We start from the raw sequence: 21,828 nt of genomic DNA, 5'->3' as shown, positions 1-21,828 counted from the left end.
CAGTAAAGTAGCACACACAAATTCTCAAAGTAAGTGCAAGGAAATGGCTTAACTTTTTTTTAAAAAGCTTTGAAGGGATGAAAATTTGCATAATTTTTTTATCTGAATCTAATTTGTTTGTGATATTAGATCTTGTCAATCTTTCTAATAGCTTGTGATGCTTTTTTAAAAATTATCTTAAGAAAGTTGAGTATTTCTTTTGAATTTACTTTCTCTTGATAATTTTGCTTTTGTCAGAGATACTATCTCTTCAGACATTACGTTTGTTTGTGAGCATATTTTTAGAAAGATTCATTAAATCCGGAAATAGGTTGTAACGGAAAAAGCAGATGTGAAAGATCGAGCATTGCTTAGAAATACAGCAGTTGGGAAATAGTTTTCTTTCCCCACCCATAATCAGCAGAAAGTTTAAAACATTATACTTCTGCAAACCTTAAAATTCAGAATTAATGAAACAAAAAGGTTTTTTTCTCCAGTGTTTCATTTGGTTTTGATCTCTCTAGAGCCCTGTAATAAGCTTTAACTACCTTTTTTAACTGAAGGAAATTCCTCTGATTTAAAAATATCTCACCACTTCAGTGGGATTCAAGAAACATTTAGAGCAATTTTCTGTGCTTATATTGAAAATTCTTGGAAACAATGAAATTTAAAACTTCATTAATACAACTTTTTCGTATAAATTTGGTATGTCTGTTTTGGTTGTTTTCATATAAACTGTGGTAGGATGAATTTACATAGTAAAATGCGCTGTGGTTAATGAGAGCAGACTTCTGACTTCATACCTTTTCTGTTATATTTTGTAAATTCAATGGATATACAAAGGAAGGGAAGGACAAGGGTAATAGAGCAGGTTGAAGGACCGGGGCAATGGTATAGGGGTATGGATATTCCTTTTTCATCCACTGCCACCCAATTAGTGGGGATATAAAAAAGCTGAGACAGTGTGAGGAAGGGAGAGAGAGGCAAAAGAAATTACTTGAAGTCTGCTGTGAAACTGCTTCCTTAGTGTAGCCACTTCTCATCAGGCACTGGCCATGCCATGCAGCAGCACGGCAAAGGGAGGTGGCCCTGTGCTGTGCAGCCAGCCGCTGGGCAGGGCTGGAGGGAGCCTTCCCCAGCGCCTCAGCACCAAGCTGGAGAGTCGCCATCCTCTTCCCATATCTGGTGGGGTGATCAGTGCCCAGGAATAAATAGCCTGTGCCTCTGGAAGTCGGCACTTGTGCTGTATGTACAATGCCGGCATCTAGGAACCCACGGGTAGGAGACAGACTGCACTTTATAGAGCTGCTGGAAAGTGAGTAAAACCATACTTTAGGACAGAGGCAAGTAGTGTCCCCTTGGTCCCCTTTTTTCCCATAATCCCTTAAGAATGCCTTCTGTACTGCCACCTTTGCCTCCCAGATAACTTTCTGTGATAGTCTAGCTGCACCCTTGACAGCCTTTCTGAGTGATTCGAGTATCCTGTTCAATGTGAGTTACTCAATTGAAACACTTAACTTTATCACCGATGGAGAATACATGGGTCCCACCCATATTTAAATACTGCCTAAGTTCTTACTTCAACTGTGAACAGCTAAGCCAAATGAATAGAAAACTACTTTTAGAATAGTGCTTTCATCTGGAGGTATCTGTTACATACCTGGGTGAAGAAGAGAATGAAAAAGAAGGAATTAAGAGCAAGATTATAGGGTGGAAGTTTTTTGCAGAATTCAGTATTTGACACAATTAGCAGTCTCTAGCACCTATGCTCTTCATACTTTAATACTAATGATGTACTGTAGTTCCTTTTCTCACGCTTTATGTATACAAAGTCCCAGAGTTGTGGTTGTAGTTTGTGGATGAATTAATGAATATATTGTAAGGAAGCAAGGGGCTTTCTAGACAATGAGCTTGAAGGAAGGGACCTCTTAAACCTCTGAATCAGTAGATGTAAGATTCCTGATTTGACATTACTTCAGTTCTTCAAAATTACACTTAAATTAATCATCAGCTCTTCAGAATTTCACTTTTTGTGCCCATCAGACTTGGGAGATGATCTTTGTAACACAGATCTTCAGTCCCCTTCTGTACTCACACTGTTTGTTAATAAAAACTTGGCCTGTTCTGTTATTTATATATTATTTTGCCTTTTAACACATTTGATTCAATTGTTTTGCAGTCATGGGCACCGAAATGACAGGTAAATTCTACCTTCTCAAAAATCCAAACGCTTCTCTCATGGTTGGTTTTTAGTTTGAATGTTGAAGTTCCATGTTGTTTTTGTGTAGATCACCTCAGGCAATGAAGAACATAAATAGGGTTTTGGTTATAATTTTCATATTTATTTTATTGTTTTATTCTGAGTGAGCATGTCTGTTTTCTGAAGATTTGTTTTTCTTGATTTATGTATGTAACATTTAACATTTAGGTTTGGTTTTACCTAATCATTAGCCTGCTAGTTTGCTGATATTCTCTGCTGGTGTAACTGAAGAATGCACTACCCTTTTATATCCATCAGACTGTGATTGTTATTCTAAGACTCAGAGCACTGTGGTCTGCATTTGTTCACAAATTTTTTAATTTGCTTCTCATTAATTTTCGTGCAATGGACCTAAAAGTTGTGAACTTCCTGTCCATTTCTGTTCGTGTTAGATACCAGTTCTGTGCAGCTGTTCATTCTCTTTGTGGTTGTTTCATCTCATAGATTTTTAACTATAAAGAAAAGTGCAATAAAAATAATTCATCCTTGATGGATGCTTGTTTATTGTGGTCCCCTGTGAAAATACACTGTTTGTTAGAATCCCTATTTGTATCATGCTTTTGGGATGCAGTTTCACACAGTAATACTTCAACAGATGTTACTGCATCAGTATAGTGCAATGTTCATTTGACTAACCTCCATTTCGTCACTTTCAGGACTGATGGTCGCCGCTGGTCTCTGGCTTCTCTCCCTTCTTCTGGCTATGGTACAAATACACCCAGCTCAACTGTTTCTGTAAGTACCTCTTTTCCTGTGCTGGTGGATGTCTTTTGCATCTGTAGCTTCTCAAATGTAGCATGCTTCTCTTAGGAGAAGACAGTGTAGGTTTTGATATGCTTGATATAGAACATGTGATAGGAAACTGCTTTACTTCCCTGAAATAAAAGAAAACTTTACACAATGTGTATTTTGCTTAGAGATAGTTTCTGGTAGTGAATAGTGTTTAACTGCCCCCTTTTAATCTGCCTTATTTTAACCATATAGTAGTTAGGTATCAGGTCTTAAGTGAGGCTCTCTTGATAACAAGAAGAAAGAGAAACTGTCTATGGTATGATTCATCTGTCCTGATTTGCCTTTCTTTTCCTTTGGCAATTGTGAGATGTCAGTGCATGATAATAGGTTAGATACCTAGCCTTTTAGATGGCTGTAATCAGAATAGATTTGGAATGCATAACAGAATAAGTTTAACTTACTAATTTTTACCTTTTGGACCAGTTGTTTCAGAGTGATTTGTGGTGGTTTAAAAGCACAGCTGGGAATTAAACTTCAAATAAGCCACCCAATTTTCCCCACCCAGTGAGAGGGGGGATAAAGGCAGAGACTGTGGATTGAGATAACGACAGAAAACCAACAGCTAAGGAATAAGAAATGCACAGTAATGGCAACAATATTGATATCAAAAATTACAAAAGAGAAGGTGCTTTGCACACAAAAGGTGTTTAGCACCTTAGCTCAGCTCTATATGGCTGCTTAGACAAAGACAAGATGGTATTTGCTCTCTGCAGCTTGCATCCCTAGGGCCGGAAAAAGAAACAATGAGGGACAAATCCCCCAAAAAGCTGGATTGTCCGTGTCGTGCTGTCTGCTACCAGACTGCTGGGCTCAGCTTGGCTCCCCTCAGGCTTGCTTCTGCCACTCTTGTGTCAGACCCCCACCATACCTGTACATCTCGTATCTTGGATCCTTGCTCCTGCTTGGGAGCTGGCCATGGGAGAAATACCAGCCTCTACTTTGTACTTCTCACTTCTGTACTGGAGAGGAGCAACTGTCTCATGTTACAACCCGGAGCGAAGCTCCTGGTTGTGAAAATCACACCTGGGAGGCTGTGGAGATAGAGTTGTAGAGAAAGCCTGCTTTGGAAATAGCAAATGACAGTTGGAGCACATCACTGCAGATAAAGGCTTGCTCTGTGCAGATCCAACTATGGCTCTTCAATGTTTTATGCCTTATATGCCTATAAAAGATGTTTTACCTTTTATGAATGACACATTTTACTGAATGGATGATAACTGATTTTTTTAAAGCTGCTGCTTTGACAATGAAGTAGGCTTTCTCTTCCCACTTCCAGTGGGTTTGTTCATTTTGTCTTGTGAAACAGTTGAGTTCCACGTTCTGTAAAATGATGAAATAATACCATTTCGTGTTATGATCAATTCTTGGTTTATTTTTGTCCACAAAGACTTCTGGAAGGACAATTCTACCTGTCTTAAACAATGTTCAGTAAATTCATGTATCTTAAGAGCTTTTCTTCTAAATCATTAATTTTGACCTCTGCTTTCTTTTCTGTAGAGATGTTACTTTTGCCAAGTAAATTCCTTGGTTTCATATTAATTCCATAAGCAGTTTTTGTTAGGGCATGTTTGTATACCTCTTACTGAAATTAGATCAGATATGCTGTGCTCTTCACCTAAAATATATTGACATGAAAGAGTTTATATCAGATAAAAGTAATTGCCATAGAAACACCATCACTATTGCAAGAAACAGGCTTGTGCTAGAAAGGAGATTAAAAGCGGTGTCAAAAACAGATCAAAACACAATTTTTATCTTCTGTCCATATTCATTTCTTTGACATCTTCAATTTTAAAATGGTAATTCTAATTCATATACTTTTTTCCCCAATTAAGTTCCCTAGCTGCTGTAGGCATCCTGGAATGTAGAGAAGTTTTACATGCTATTTGCATGTGCTGTCCATATCTATGGACTTAGATGGACTACAGCTTTATGGACTAAGTGCATTTATGGACTTAGATGTCTTAACTTCTGTAATAGATTATTGTTGACTTATCCCATTATTATTTCTGACTAAAATGTATAAATAATAAAACACTTACATGTCTTCCCTACCACTGGGTAAATAAACAGTTTCATACTTGTGGAAATAAATGTGTTTTTCCAATAAATACATTTTAAATTGGTTGATGAAAGCAGCAGTAGAGAATTAAGGCCATAAATACCTAGCTTACTATCCTTAAGAGTAAGGGAGTGCCCAAGATTGGTAAATACTTGTGGTTGAAAGAAATGACGGAAGTCAGATTATCCACAAAAACTCACTAAAGTTTTATTTGTAAATTATACACTTAGCATAGATGTCGGTATATTAGTCTCTGATCTGCTATATAAACATGTAGTGGGTTTTGTATGAAAGGGTGGGGTGAGAAGGAAAGAAAAAAAGAAAACAAAGGGAGGGGGGAGGAAGAGATCACAGTCCTGGTTCCATTAGTCCAGCTGCTAGGATATATAGGGGATATCTAGGAGTGCCCGAGGCTTATAAGTGGGGTACCATTTCATAGAGCAGCTGTTGCCATCCTGAAGGTGAGTTTCTCACTTTCCATGCAAATTAGTTATCACCCACAGTCCGTCCTTCCAGGTCCTTGTGTAAATGGGTCAGAGGACTTCAGGGGTCTTTGGCGTCTGGACTCCCCCCTCTCTACAGTCTGTGCCTGCTTGTGCACCTCGTTTCTCTGTTTGTGCTCTTCTGAGTTGTGCTTATCTCCAGGAGGTAGATCAATGACCTTTGTCCTAGAAAAGTGCTGTCCTACCTCCTTATGGCCCCTTGTCCAGTCACATCTTGTTCTTTCTCACAGTGTTATTGCCAACAGTCCTTGGCTGGTGCCACAGCCACCCTGTGTTTGAGACAAACACATTTGTTGTCAATTTATTGACAAAGTCTTTATTGTCTTGGCTTCTGCAGTATCTCATGGTTAGTTTCTTCTTCTGTTTTTCCCAAGAATTCGCTATTGTTGATAAGCCCTGCAAAAGCACTTGGATAGGCTTTGAATTCTAAATCTAGCCACTATTTCTTCGCTTCCTATAGGTGTTTTTTGCTTTCTTCTTTTACGCCCGGATGATATTTGTGAATCACAAAACCAAAACTAGAAGTGTACCCATCTAATTGGTTTCATATACTTTTTCAGAATCTGAAAGAGCTAGTACAATTCAGCCTTTTCCTCCAAACTATTACCAATTCTTAGAGGAAATGGGGGACTGGTTCATACAATATCGTAAATGTACATATGGAGCACTCCCTTTTCAGTGATGAACAAATAAAATTTACATTAATCTAGACATGTATCAACCAGTGAACAGAAAGAGTTTTTACACATCTCAGTAGAGCACAACTTGGGTCTTCACAAGCGACTGAAAGTCAAAAAGTCAAAAAAGGGGATAGAGTGTCTGTAGTTACCACAGTTATGCTTAGATGAGCATAGCTCAGCATTTCTTATTATCCTTTTTTTGATTGTTTGTTTTTTAATATTGAAAGTGATGAGATGGATAGAATTACCTATTTAATGGAAGCTTGTGGGTTTAGAAGTGGTGCAAGTACCACATATACCATTTATCACAACAAAATCAAAATACCTTCTGCTTGATCACACAGTTGAAAAGAAGTTCTTGGTGTGCCTTACTCTAGCACACTTGGGTAAAATCTTGGCAGTTAGAAGATGCAGTTGAGATGATTACATCTTTTAGGAGAGCAAGCCTTATAAAAGTGATGAAGTGAGACAATACACAACTGCTTATTTTTCAAATCTGCATTTCTGTGTCAGAAGAACGTTTGTGTTTCCATACTGCACTATAGCTGAACATCTTAAAAGCATTTTAATTCTTGTGTGATTTTCGGAGCATTAATTTTAGAATGCCAGGAAAACGATTTTGTTTAAGAATTTTGCTGTAAGAGTTTGGATTTATACTGAAATCAGAATTTCGATCTCAAAAAAATTGTACTTTATGCCTGTGATGATCCTGATACAACTGAGAATGGTTAGCATTAGGAAGATCCTTACTTTACTTGTGTTGGATCTAAACTCTGTGACACCTTATATGAGGAGAAGTGTAATATGAATTATTTTCCCATTGATCTTCCCATAATCCCCTGAAACCAAAGAGGTAGAGAATGATTTTAGAGGAATAGCCAGCTGTGATGCTCTGTATTGGGAAATTCTCCTGTGCTAAAGTATCTTTTATTTTACAGAGCATTGCTCTGGAAAATATGCTGAGGTTAACTACAGCTAGCTGCTATAGTGTGAGATAAGAAAGAATTTACCTTACCTATGCTGTATGCTGATTTATGCATGGTAATGTGCTAAGGCGGAATTCCATGAATGAGTTACTGTAACTGAACAAGTTACTGCCTATCGTATGAGCTGTGGTGAATTCTTGGTGTGCATGCCTCTTAGCCCACAGCAAAGCAAGGTGAGACAGTCTTGCAAACTTCAGCTTGTTCTGATGTGGTGCAGCATTCCCATGTACGCCAGTCCTCCTTAGCCTTTTCTGCCAGTGGGTTTTCTTCTTTTTTGCTTTTAGGAGATGACTTCACGAGATCTGGTGTGATAAGAAAGCTTTTCTTTTGCTTCTAAGAATTAGGATATTAGCCTTACCACACAAGTTGACAGGAGATTAAAAAGACCTCCTAGATTCTGTGCTTACCAGCCTGGTTATTATCTGCTGACCTTAGCAATGCAGGGGCAATATTTGTACAGTACAAAAGTTTATTGATTTCACTCACTAAAAATGATGTAACAAAGCAACTCTTTACTGTGTTTGCCTTCATTAAATGAGCACCCAAACGGGGGCCTTGGTGTTCAATATGGTAAGTCAGATAAGCAGTAATGGGCACATGTAAAGTGATATACAGAAGGAATTAATTTTATTGAGAAATCCAACTGGAGACTGAAAAGCTCCAGAAAGATATCCAAGGTTTTCAATTTCTTCCCTTCAGCAGGTAAAATATAGGGAATGTCTGCATGGTACTAAGCAGCTTTGTGCAGTTGTACAAGAATATTTAGGAATCAGCTAACTTGGGAAACTGGCTTTGGTACTAGAAAGAGTAGAGCATTTCTCTAAGTTTGTCACTCCACATCCAACCATCAGCAAGGCTGGTTGTTAATGATTTGAATTATGTATGTGTTCTTTAAAAAGGGTACCAAATCCAGATTCATGGAAAAATTCAAAGTTCTATCTCCAAGCATCTAACATTGCTCAGGTAGAGCTGCATAAAAACCCAAAAAATACGGTAGTGTGGTCACTTGCACTGCTTATGTAATGCAGCTCTATATATAAAATGTTGCAAGGGTGGTTATTGTGGTAGCACTTCTATTTTCGTATCTGCCCGTGTCTTGCAGTTTTATACTAAGTGGGTGGTTTTAATATAATTACTTTCAGTTTTTGCCAGCCATATAACCAGTCTTGATAAAAGTATTGAGTTTTCTCACTTTATTTTCAATTTAGAGTTTTTTATAAGATATTAGTGTATTGATTTTTTTCAACAAGATTTTAGATAGTATTTAATTTTATTTTAAAGAGTATTAATCATGTCTTAAATATGGATAATGAAGTACCTTTATTGTGAAGATGTACAATTGTCATTGTGACAATAAATTGTACTTTACAGTTACCATGCTTAGGCTGTCCTATTCCAATAACTAATTTTCAGCAGACTCCATTTTAGCTATTCTTATGATCGTTGACATCAGACGTTGCCTTTTCCTTAGGAAATTTAAATTTTTGAAATGTCTTCTGGAACTTAAGTGGTTTTCTTTAATATTTACTCTGTACTTAGCTCATGCATTTGAGAGCAATTATTTATTTTCTTTAAATTGAAGATTATTTAGATTTCTTTCTAAAATTATTTAAATTCTTCTTTATTTTTTAATAGTCAGGCATGACAAACAGGAACTATAATTTTTAACTTAAATTATTTTATTCATGAGCACCAAATATGGTCTTGAAAGTGTTTTTTTCACTCTGATGGAAGTTTGTGTTTTCTTGTGCTCTTGCAGTCATCCTGCTCATCCCAAGAGAAGCTACACCAGTTACCATACCAACCAACACCTGATGAACTACATTTTTTGTCTAAACATTTCTGTACCACTGAGAGCATTGCCAGTGATAACAGGTGCAGGACCACTGCAATGCGCCCTCGGTCCCGAAGTCTCAGGTGAGTTTGTGCGTCTGAAAACAGGGGTTGGATCTAAATTCACGTATTGTGGGGACTGTCATGGTGTTTTACACTGGGGATGTGTACTGGTTTTGAAAGGGCTGAAATATATATGTAACTGAGGCTGAATGAAAAATAGTTCTTTAAATACTTGCTCTGGTTTTGATCATGACGTACTTCAGTGGTAAATATTGTTAAAATAAGTCTTAATGTGAAGGAAGCTAACCTGTAGTGACTGTCTTGACTTAGTCATTAATGATCTAATTGCAGTATTCCCTTTGAATCTGTGTACCTGCTCTGTCCTCAGTAGTAGCCTGTGAGTGTCGGTGACAGACTGACTGTATCAATTCAAGGACTCTGTTGTGATATCTTGTGGCAAAGTTCAGTATTCATTTTTGACCTTTAAGAATACCAGAAGCCAGATTTACATTCACAGAATTATTTAAGTTGGAAGGGACCTTAAAGATCATCTCTTTTCAAACCCCCTGCTGTGGGCAGGGACATTTCCAGTAGACCAGGTCTTCTAGACAGATTGAATGGGCCAGAACCACCAACACAGGAAATCTGTGTTGAGTTTTTTTTAAAGGGCTTTGTAGTGGATAGTGAGGCTCATGATAGGAAAAAGTATTTTGTAGGTTTGTGAGGTATATGGGTGCCTTTTATGAATTCTTTTCCTCAAAGTCTTGTGCTTTTGTTTACAGGCACAGTGCTCCAGCTTTGTTTGACGTGTGCATATATATGACATTATTTGTAGGAAGTTACTGCCTTTATCTGCTGGTCAAATTGAAAACAGATTTTTTTTTTAAAACATATTTGTTTTTTCCAAATATATCTTTTTTTCAAATTATGCATTTAGAAAAACAAGCAAAACTCGAAAAAACTCCTTTTTTTCTTGGTCAGGTCTTGCTATTTTGATTGTATCTGAGCTTCAAAGGTACAGGTATAAGACCAGTTAAATAAATCTCTGTTGCCCTTCTGAGAAAAAGATAATGTTCACAAGGCTTCTCTGCCTTGAAATATAGGTACAAACTAGGAGAATAACATAGTTATCACTTAGATGTCAAGTACATTAAATAATCATGAGGACTTGAATAGAAACAGCAGAAAGGAACCACATATACCGTTGATTGCAGATTGTACCTTTCCAGTGAAGTCTGTGCTGACTTTTTGTTGCAAATAAATCATACAAAAATATAAGAACTAACTGTATGTAGTTCATGCTGGGACAAATGTAAAGGGATAATTTGCTTTGCTTGCAGCCCTGGACGTTCTCCTGCTTGCTGTGACAATGAAATAATTATGATGAACCATGTCTACAAAGAAAGGTTCCCAAAGGTAATGAATTACATTTAAGATACCCAGTATCTAAATTGATAGGCAGCATAGGTTCTAAGTAAGTGGTGCTTTTGTTATGGGAAGTAATGAGCCAGCCCTGTAATGGCTTCCATAAGGCATCACTGAGCTCTTACTGCAATGATAAAATCACAGTAAAGAAAATTCTGGCTGAGGACTGGACATTCATTTGGCAACGTTGCCAAACTGGTTTTGAAGTGAATCATGCTGGTAATATACTCTGCTGATTGGAATCTGATGATACATTGGATTTCAGTAGGTGGTGTGTACTTGGGACAAATGTGTACTGCATTAGTAACGCAAAACCAGTTTCCAGTGCTAAGACTTGGGAAGCATCTGCTGTGATATACCAGCAGATTCCTTCAGTTAGTGCCATTTCTTCATTTTCCCAAAGACTTGATGTATACTTTACATACATATCTATTATGTGCACTGATTTAATGCACTTAATGAGATCAGTACACAGATGTGGGGGTTTGACTATGAGATAGGAGGACATTTTGCTTCCCTGTCCAGAGATTTTGAGACATAGATGGGTTCCTAGGTGCAGGTGTGTGCACAGCTTGTAGCAGTATGCTCTTGGTTGCTCCTAGGATTTTGGTTACCCCTGGAAAATAAAACAAGGTAGTATTCCTAAAACGTGAATTAAAAAGGGAGAAATTTATTTGCATTTCTTCATATAAATATGAAGAAAGATTTGTCAAGATTTGCAGAGTAATCAAGCAACAATGTGGAGTGTGAAAAACTCACTCATCTTAGTGTTTGAGATATGAACTAAGATGTGTAGGATTACTGTCTAATAATAATAGTATCTTCAAGGGGTTTTTTAAAGCATCTGCAGTTCTGTGAGAAGCAGACAGCTGGTACTGTAAAACAAACACATCTGGGAACCTGCAGACATGTTTGGCAGGACCTGTGAGCCTATGGTGCTTTTAATTACTGAAATGAGCCTCATTCAAGCTCTGCTCAGTGAAATATTTTTATGGAATAACCTTTATGAAAGTAATGACTATATTCTGTTGTGTAGTGTGCAGTTTTAGCAGAAAAAAGTAGACCCCTGTGAGTTCTCTTTTCTCTTTTTATGTATTTCCACTTTGGCTTTGACTTAAAAGCTTTTTAGTTCTGTTCGTGATTATCACAAGATTAGTGCACAGTTAATCACCAGTGGCAGACAAACTGGGGGAGCTGCGTTGTAGAACAGTAAGGCTGTTGCTTTTCTGTTCTGGTAATGTAGGGAAATGTCATCTGTCACTTTGCCTTTGTGTACTTGCTTTTTGACTTTAGTCATTTCATGCATTCCAGCTAGGTAAATTCTTAGGCAATACAGAAACGTTCTAGAGTCAGAAATAACTTCAAGGCTATTAGTAGAGCTGATGTAATGTAATGTGTTGAACAACTACTTTTCTATAGGCCACAGCTCAGATGGAAGAGAGACTTCAGGACATTATAACAAATCATTCTCCAGAGAACATCCTTCCTCTGGCAGATGGAGTGCTCAGTTTTACCCACCATCAGATCACAGAACTGGCTCGAGATTGTTTGGATAAATCTCACCAGGGCCTCATCACATCACGATACTTCCTTGAATTACAGCAGAAATTAGACAAATTGCTACAGGAGGTATGAGCCACGAGACTGTTCTGTTTACCTGAAAAATTGTTTAAATCTCTTTGCCTAAGAGTTTTCTTGAATGCTGTCTTGAATTATCACTGTTTACTCAAGTAATTGTCAAAGAGGTATTTGTAAGATGGTTTAGTCTACATAATGACTCCTACAAAAACTATAAGGCACCCTAGCATATTGGTCTGGAATAGATGGGTTGTGAAGATTCTGGAAACAACAGCATTATGTCCTGCAGTGCAAGTTGTAGGTTGCTTACAGAAGTGTGTGCACAAGCCCCAGACAGGGCTGGCTATAACATTTGCTTTAAATAAATGAGGTAACATACACACCTACCTTTTATCAACCCTACTGTGTTGAGAAAACAGACAGCGACCCTTAGCTTTCCATTAGAGAAAGATTATTTATTTTTTAATTATTTGTAACATTCCTCTCATAGCTGAAATGTTGGTTTAGAAACAGAAATAATGTATTTTCTAATGTGTTGAAACTTTCATGGAATAATCAGCTAAATTAAGGAGAACTTGAAACCTGACAAACATTCTGTTACATAAGTTGCTGTAGTTTATTAGTGTAGCATTTTCAAAAGAATGCAACATGTAACGTACCTTAAAATGGCTATACATTGAGTTTTGAATATGTGTTCACTAACACCTCTCAAAAAACCTGCTAAAAAAACATGCCAGCACACTATTCTTCTATCTATGTATAAAGCAATGCACTGTTTAAAAATCACAAAGCCACTCATTTTGTCATATTCTATGATGCTAATACTTTATTATGAAAAAGATTCCTGTTCTGAAAAGACATTATACCTTAAAAAATTCAGAAGTAACTTTTGAATCCACTGCTTGCTTCTTGTAAATAGCATGATATAACAGAATGAAAATATTTTCTTTGTACAACTTTGTTATGGGGACTTAGTTGTGCTGTGGTTTCACATGATTCATTTGTTGTCAATTCCCAGCTGAAATCTTGAGTAGAAAGCTGCATTTCCTGCCACTACTTGGCACCGTGAAGTTACTTTAATTTGGTGAAGACCCCCTTGAGGTTGAAGCAGCTTGGTTCAGCCAAAATTTTTGGAATTTTAAGGTCAAGTGGACCTGAATGCTTTCCTGCTTTAACCCCCTTAAATGTAATATGCAGTGAATCTTTTGTTTGCTTAGGCACCTGAGTTTTCATAAAACTCCATGAAGATGCTTTGAATTTTGTTGGTAGCTAAAATTTGCAGGTGTTCGGTTACAAAATAGTTTTATTTGGGCTAAGTTGATAATGTTCAGAATTACGCTTCTGTCCAGTTAAGGTTCTTCTGAAACGTGTTGCAGACTGCTAGATAATATTTGTGCTGTTTTCTTTTTTTCCTTTTTTAAACTCCACTAATTAATTATTCTCATATATTTGGTGATTTTTAAAGTTATGGTACTTAAGAGCATTAAGTATGCATAGCTTCCTATTTTCGTGGAGTTTTTTTTCAAAGATGTAATGTGTTATAGGAAAAGTACTTATTCTTAGGTGTTAGTTTCCATATTTTCTTAGTAGTTTTGAATAAGCAAGAGATACTGAGAAACTTAAGTCTGTGAGTTCTACTGTTCGGAGTAGGGAAATGCTTTGATATTTGAGACAAGAGCTATTAGTACATTCAAATTGGAAGGAGAATGATACAGTTTCTTTGTATTCACTAGCATCCTTAAATAATTTAGTTTGTTATTAGAGGGAAACATTTAAAAGAAACTTGAAATGCAGCTTAGACCATTGTGCAGATGTCGTCAAACCTTCTGGAAGTATTTTTTCTGTGTGTATTCTTCTATAGCACTTCCCCCTCTCTTTTGTAATCTTTGTAGAACTCAATTTTTCATTGTCATCCTTTCTACATGTACCTTTAGATTAAGCCTCTCTTCAAGTATAGGTTTTTAAATGAATATCTACGTATAAATTGTTGTTTTCCTATGACTGACCAAAAGACAATATGAATTTGGGATGGATGTTGCTTGTATCTTTTAGTTATGTTAGTTTTCACTTCTGCCTAACATTGTTAGCAATTGAGGTGCAACCTGCATGTATAGATCTTTGTTGATTTATATTGATACACTGTATCTGCTTGCAAAACTGGTGGTTATAATACTGTATAAGCTTAAGAAACAAGGAAAAAAAAGGTGTTTGCCTGCTGAAGGCATTTTTCTTGTTACAGTATTAAGAGTTTTAAAGCTGAGATTATTTAAACAGAAGTTACAGTGTTGCTCAGATCTTCGTTATCTCTGCTGGCATCTTGAAATTGATGCGCCCTTTGTATCGAGTACATGCTTCAAACCATGCGGGTTCCTAAATATCATACATGCTTTCCGTAGCAGTGCATTGAATGTGATTTGGTTTAATATGATTTTATTTTTATCTTTTAGGCGCAAGAGCGATCAGAGAGTGGAGAAATGGCATTTATTAAACAACTTGTTCGAAAAATTCTGATAGTTATTGCTCGTCCTGCTCGCTTACTGGAATGTCTGGTAAGGTCGTGCTTACTGAGTAGTGTTTTTCACTTAGTAGTGTAGGCAATTTTCTGATTTGGTGTTCAAGGCTCTTTACAGCTGATCTTTGGAACATGTCAAACAGTGTAGGCCTTCATTGTTAATGGGATCCTTTCCACTTCTGTTATTGGATATAGAATACTGGCAGGACCCTCCTGCAGTTTTGTTTGGTTCCCTGCCATTGCAGATACAGAATTGCAGATAGGGAATCCTTTCATCAGCTGAGGGAGCTGCTGTTTAAAACTTCTTTTGTTGTTTTATTAGACTTCTCCATTTCTTGGGAAAACTGTTCCAGAATTGTAATTGTATGGTGGTTTTCTTAACAGCTTTGTAGTTTAGTTGCACTCAACAGCTGCCAGAACTATAAACAGCTTGAGGTCAGCCCTGCAGTACCTGCTCTGGCGATAAAAGCAGAAGGGGGATTGGGCTGTTTGGATACACAGATAGTTGGTGTTACACTGGGGACGAGAAGGAGCAGAAGAGTTGATATATTTATGCGTGAGCATAGCAGCAGTGTTGCCAGACTGGGTTAGTTTGTGTGAGCCGTGTGGGCATGTTTCTGCTTTTCTTGCCCATTCTGTGGGTGCTGGGATGGCTCAGGTGCGGAAAGTTGCTCCTACACACAGAGCCAGTGTGCTTCAGTTGTTCAGTTGAGCTAATAAACACTAGCGGAACACAGTGTACACAGGAGGATAGCGTAGACACCCAAATACCATGCCAGAGCCAGCCTGAGTCCAAAAGGTCTGGCAGGCAGCCTGAGTTGACTTTGAGCCCCTCTGCTTGCCAATACTAGGATGCTGCATACGGCTGTTTGAAGCTGGCAGGGCTTATGTGGAAGCCAGCCTCCTGCTAGACTCAAGTTATGCCTGAAATTGTCATAACTGCATTTGCGTTGCACTGAATCTGAGCTAGTAAGTTTCTCCAATCTGATTTTGGCTCTGTGCTGTGTCCCTTCATCTGTGGCACAGTTAATCCACACCCTGGCTCGTTCAGCCATGGGCATTTTGAGAGCTGCCTCTATTTTGTTTTGGAAACACCGAGTCTCAGTGTTTCCAGTTGCTTTTTTGTTTGTGATTTGCAGTTCAGAAAGAATCTAAAAATAAGATATGTGCTCTGAATGAGCATGAAAGAGATGTTTAAAAAAAAAATCAAAAAGGAAGGCTTTAAAGAGAAGAACACCTTAGCATGTCCCACTTTTGCCATTGAATCCAAACTTGTTTCTCTCTGAGAAGTTCATTCCATGTCTAGTGAGATGTTCCTCTGCTCTATTTATAGGGTTGATATGTTTCTCCACATCGTCTAGTTTCTCATATCTTTGTTTTTTCCCGTTACTGGTTTGCATCCTTTTCTGTTATCACACATCCAGAAATGCTCTTAAATGGATCTTGTAGGCAGTCAGATTTGTTAATAATACTTTGCATCCTTCCATTGCAGGCTTGCTAGCTTTCTCCCATCAACCCTTGCTCCTAGCATCATCATTCTCTATCAGCTTTCTGATTGAGGTGCTGGAGCGTGTCCAGTGAAGGGCAGCAAGAGTCATGAGGGGTCTGGACAATGTGTCTAGGAGAGGCTGCGAGAGCTGCGTTTGTTCAGTCTCAAGGAGAGGAGGCTCGTGGGGCGCCTTACAGCTCTTACAGCTCCTTGAAAGGAAGGTGCCAGGTGGGAGCTGGCCTCTCCTATGATGCCTGCAGGACTACATGAAATAGCCTTAAATTGAGACAGGGGTCATTCAGATTGCATAATTGAAAATCTTTTTCCCCTGTTAGAGTGGTAAGGCATTGGAATAGGTTGTGTAGGGAGGTGGTGGAGTTACCTGGAGGTGTTCAAGAGATGTTTGGATCTTGTGCTGGGTGATGCTTCAGTGGTTAGGGGTTACAGTGGTGGTGCTGGATGGATGGTTGGACTGAATGATCTTAAAGGTCTCTTTGAACCATGATAATTCTGTGATTCCAATTCAAGTTCTCTCCTGGTGGTCTATTTACCTATTAGTTTATTCTCCCTAATTGCTAAGTTTTAATTTCTAGTCCAAATCTCTGTTCACTTAGTTCCCACTTTCTGCTACCAGGATTTTATCCTAGGCTACTTGCTCTGCCTTATCCTTCAAGTAGAGTGATGTGCACCCCTTCTTTTGCTGGGCATGCTGAAGTGAGTGGAAGAATAGTGGTGCAAAGGCCAGATGTGACTGTGTCTCATAGTTGAGTTTCACAGCAGCAGTGGCAGGGAAAGCCAGCCCAGCTTGCTTCAAGTGTTCTCACTTAAGACAGGATCTTCAGAAGATTTAAACTGGATTGTAACAAGCCTACATCATTTGTTTCTACAGGTACAGGTCGCTTGAACAAACTTAGGCATATAATCATACAACAGTGCATTTTTCATGCAAGAAGATGCTAAGCCTACATCATAAACATAATTGTAAACTTACAGAAACAGTATCTTTTTCTGTAGCATATCTCTGGAAACTTTTGACTATTACTCTCTGATATTTTAGAATATATGTCTGAAATAGATACTAGATGTGGAAAACTTCAACCTCTGTAAGAAAGTTCATAAAACTGTAGGAAATTAATCCAGCTTTGTGGTCATCAGGCATTTCAGATACCATACAGTAAAGCTGTCAATTTTCTGATGGTGGCTTTGTCTCGGGTGTTTGTAACTTGTGAAATCTTACTTTAGTTTACTTCATCATCATAGAATTAAAGGTTTTACGGTTTCATATGTGGTAAGAGCTACTGCCCATTATTTAAATATTTTTCTCCATTTGTACATGGAAAATGAAATGCAGAGTTGGAAGTAAAGATCAGAAAACAAGTTCACTGCTTCTCATTATTCGGACTTGTGTATATATATGTGTGTGTTTAAATAGTTGTGCACACACACAGACTCATATGATTAAAATTACCTGGTTTGAAATTGCCTTGTCTTGTTAGGAAGTGGAGAAGAAGCTGTATATCTGCCACTGCTGCAGGTCAGGAGATGATAATGTTTTCATGACAAAAGAAATAGAAATCTCGGCACACAACATCATGCTGTTGGCTGGTTTCGTGCCAAGGAGTAACATGTAAGAGATACAGCTGGGGACAGCATGTAAGATGAGGAGAGTAAGACTGGAATAGCATGTACTGTCTAGTTACTGGTTCAGATTCTTGGGCAGGTTTGCAGCATCCTGTGACTTTGGGCTATAGTAAGGCAGCTTGGACAGTTCATTGGTTTGTGGTTAACACCTTTGCACTAGATTGTACATGATGAAAATTGTTTCATGACACATATAAAACTAAGATTGTTTCCATAAGACTGAAAATTCCAAAGACATTTTATTTCAGACATGCTGGAGCTCCTCCTGTTAGCTGCAGCAGTTTTTATGCTTCCAAAATGAAGCATGGTACCAAATGCTCGAGCTGCCTTCTGAGTTGGGTTGTCGACTTTCCAAGTCCTGAGTAGCCTGGGGATCTAGGACAGAACCCTTGTGACTCAACATGTAGTCTAAAATGCCGTGGAATTATGTTTGGCTGCAAAATAGTCAGGAAATCAGCTATCTCAGCAGTCTGCCTGGCTTCTACGGGTGTTTGACAGAGCTGACCTGCTCGAGGAAAAAGTCTGTTTCATTACATTAATGACTGGTGGCTATCACTCTGTTAAAGGTTGTACCTATAGGCACAAACACCCTGAAGAATGCAATAATCATGAACAGATGTTTTGGTACGAATTCTTACCAGTAGAGAGAGAGAAATTAAATTGCATTAAAAAATACCACCCACATTGTTTTAATAATCTTCCTCACTCTTTTCAATGTATTTCTCTTTTTATAGTCTATAAAGGTAGTTATATAAATGTATTTCTAAAGGACTTGGGAATACGTAGAGTTTTGAGTTTTGATTCTTTTTGTTCCTTTTTATTTCTTATTGAGGCTTGCTTTTTTGTTATGTTATAAATGATAGTTGTAATACAGTTAATTCCCACAGGAGAATGTTTCATTTCTGGATTTGAAACAATTGGATCAATGAAGCTCAGATTTTTAAAATCAAGTTTCAATTTTATCATCATTCTAAAGCTAGTGATTTATTTAATTGTATTTTCCATAAAACACAATGCATATATATTGATAAGAAATACTTGAAATTAATACTTCACAAGTAAAAAGTCTATTGCAATATATTTGCATAGTAATAGTGGATTTTTATAAGCAAGCACATGCAGGGAGGTATTTTTCTCTATTTGAAATCTTATTTTTGCTGGTTATAGGTCATTTCATTCAGTATTACATGAAGTTTTGAGGGCAAAGAACATACTGTTCATTTAAAATTGTGCTCTGAAATAATGACATATGCAATTCCATTGTTTACGTCATGTTACACTGCATAAGAATCAGTACAGATTAATAGACTACTAGTAATAGAGTAAACGGGTATTGGTTTTAGTAGGAAAATGCCTTATATGTGGAGTTAGAAGAGGAAAGGAAGTTACGTTCTTTTTATGTTAGACCCTAAGGAACTAGTTTCAGTGGAGAAAATGATGATTATTATTTTTCCTCTAGGAATTTGATCCTGAAGAGTTTTACTATCTTCTGGAAGCAGCTGAAGGCCATGCTAAAGAGGGGCAAGGCATTAAAACAGACATCCCTCGGTATATTATTAGTCAGCTGGGCTTAAATAAAGATCCTCTAGAAGGTAAGTGAATTTCGTGGTATAGCTATAGGTTTCTAGGTTCTTCCTTCTCAATGTATTCTATCATTCTGAAAATCTGTGTGTACCTGAAAAGGGTCAAGGTAAAGATGGTATCAGAACAAGTGTTTGCTGACCTTCACTGTACTCTCACAAGCTCAAACACAATTAAAAGGCCATTTCTTCTGAATAGGATTTCTTTTTTGCAAATGTCATTGACAAATACACTGTGTCAATGATACCACTCATCATCCAGCCTGACAATGCAAATCCCTCTAGCTGAAATTTACTGAGATAATTTGATGGTGACTGTTATCTAAGCACAGTTTTAAAGGACTCCTGGTTGAGCTGTGTTTGCCTCTCAGTGCTCCCAGATTTCTTCATATTGGAATCCCTGAGAAGACTGTCCCATTAGTTTTCTGTGTAATTTGATTCCATTTTCGGGGCTTTTTGTAGGGAGAGCTGAGGTTCCAGTGGAGGTATTGTCACTGCAGAATTTTTCTTTACTGTGAGAGTGTTGAGACACTGGAACATGTTGCCCAAAGAAGTGGTGGATGCCCCACCCCACTGTTTAAGACCGGAAGGAATGAGGCTCTGAGCAACCTGGTCTAGTGGAAAGTGACATGGTAATGCACCTCGCTGGTAAAGGGAAGCCAGTTGATGTGATCTTTTTGGATTTCAGTAAAGCTTTCAGTGTGGTCTCTCAGTGTCCTGCTGTACAAAAGATCCAGCAAGCACACAGTTGGATAAACACATTGTGTGATGGGAGATCAGTGCCATGGAAAGGACCTGGGGTTCTGGTCCATGGCAAGTTGAATGTGAGCCAGCAGTGCCCTGGCAGCCAGGAGGGCCAAGCGTGTCCTGGGGGCATCAGGGACAGCATCAGCAGCCAGGCAAGGGAGGGGATTGTCCTGCTGTGCTCCGCAGTGGCCTCACTTCGAGTTCTGGGGACAGTTTCCAGCAATGCAACATAAGAACCTTAAACTGTTAGAAAACATCCAAAGGAGGGCAGCAGAGATGGTGAATGGCCTTGAGGGGAAACCGTATGAGGAGAGGCTCCATTTGGTTTGTTCAGCCTGGAGGAGGCTGAGGTGAGACCTCATTGCAGTCTGCAGCTTCCTCATGAGGGAAAGCAGAGGGCAGACACTGATCTCTTCTCTGGTGACCAGTGACAGGATCTGAAGGAATGGCCTGAAGGTATGCCAGGAGAGGTTTTAGGTTGGATATTAGGAGAAGGCTCTTGCCTCAGAGGATGGTTGGGCACTGGAACAGCTCCCCAGGGAAGTGGTCACAGCATCAGCCTGACAGAGATCAGAAAGCATTGAACAATGCTCTCAGGCACATGGTGTGACTCTTGGGGGGTGGTCCTGTGCTGGGCCAGGAGCTGGACTTCATCATCCTTTTTTGGGTCCCTTCCAACTCAGTGGATACTGTGATTCTGTGTCCCAGCCCATGGCAGAAGGTTTTGAACAAGATGATGTTCAAGGTCCTTTCTAACTCAAGGCATTCTATGATTCTTTTATGGATAGCATTGAAAAAACTAAAATTACTTACTTGTCCTAGCCAGATCGTCGTCTTTGCCACTCTGAAACCAGATTCTGTCACTGGTGACAAATAGAAATTTGTGTTCGGTGCTAGTTCTGCAATTTGGAAGAAATTATCAGAAATGCCACCATGGGAAAATGACCCTAGCTTGGTGCCCATTAGCTTGTCTACCATGTTGTCAGCCAGGACTAGGAGAGGGCTTGATAACACAAAATAATAGCAAAAAGCTATATGTTTGTTTGTTTGTTTTTTGCTAGCTTTCCTGATGTAAGATCACATGTTGTTAAATCAGAGAAGTAGTATATTGTGTGTTAAAACCCATTTGCTGAACTAAAGCAGTTTGTGAAGTTCAGTACTGCCTGTTGTCAGGAATTTGGTTGGTTCTAATTCACTTAGATTGAGTATTGTTACAGATGGCATTAATGTTATATTAACAGATCTAAAGAAAGTTAAGTATATTATTAGTCCACTTCCTATCTTCACAGAACTTCCTCATCCAAATTTAGTACTATTTTTTGCCTGAGATACAGATTAACAGCTTTGATACTTTTTGTTTATATTTGGAATGCAGCAAAGGAAGTCAGAGAAATTGGGAAAATATACATAAATACATTTTTTTCCCTTTGGTATTGGAAAAGAACAAGAAGTATTGAAATTCTCTGCAATATAAAGCATTGTCACCTGGATTTGGTGAGCTGTTGGTCTGTCCTAAACTGGCAATTCATCAATTGCTCACTAATCAAGTATGCAAGATTTAATTTGGAGGGTGGGTTGAGAGTTTCGTGTCATTGACTCTTGTTCTGCCAGTTGAACCTTATCTTTCTCATTGACTGTTCCTGGCCACTTGGATGAAAGTATTCCTCAGCAGTAGTCAAGAATCTGTCACTACCCAAGTTTAATAACAACTTTGGATTTTTTTTGACAGTTCATTGTGAGAGAGGTCTAGAAACAATT

The 21,828-nt window shown here is 38.3% G+C and overlaps 1 protein-coding gene across 6 annotated transcripts in view; it reads left to right on the top strand.

The window, feature by feature from the left end:
• The window catches only part of MAST4 (microtubule associated serine/threonine kinase family member 4), a 270,348-nt gene that overhangs the window by 210,403 nt on the left and 38,117 nt on the right, over positions 1–21,828 (top strand). For 5 of the 6 annotated variants that reach the window (XM_088157188.1, XM_088157186.1, XM_088157191.1 and 2 more), the window contains 7 exons: positions 2,159–2,179; positions 2,896–2,974; positions 9,022–9,179; positions 10,439–10,514; positions 11,943–12,152; positions 14,549–14,650; positions 19,203–19,335. In XM_088157188.1, the coding sequence (XP_088013314.1) occupies positions 2,159–2,179; positions 2,896–2,974; positions 9,022–9,179; positions 10,439–10,514; positions 11,943–12,152; positions 14,549–14,650; positions 19,203–19,335 (779 nt within the window). The remainder of the gene's footprint in view (positions 1–2,158; positions 2,180–2,895; positions 2,975–9,021; positions 9,180–10,438; positions 10,515–11,942; positions 12,153–14,548; positions 14,651–19,202; positions 19,336–21,828) is intronic. The other variant, XM_014881366.2, reaches the window with a different exon arrangement.

The sequence above is a fragment of the Sturnus vulgaris genome, chromosome Z, assembly GCF_052056855.1.
Source record: "Sturnus vulgaris isolate bStuVul1 chromosome Z, bStuVul1.hap1, whole genome shotgun sequence".
Lineage (NCBI taxonomy): Eukaryota > Metazoa > Chordata > Aves > Passeriformes > Sturnidae > Sturnus > Sturnus vulgaris.
Note: the sequence above shows the minus strand (reverse complement) of the source record. Positions and strands in the feature narration are given on the sequence as shown.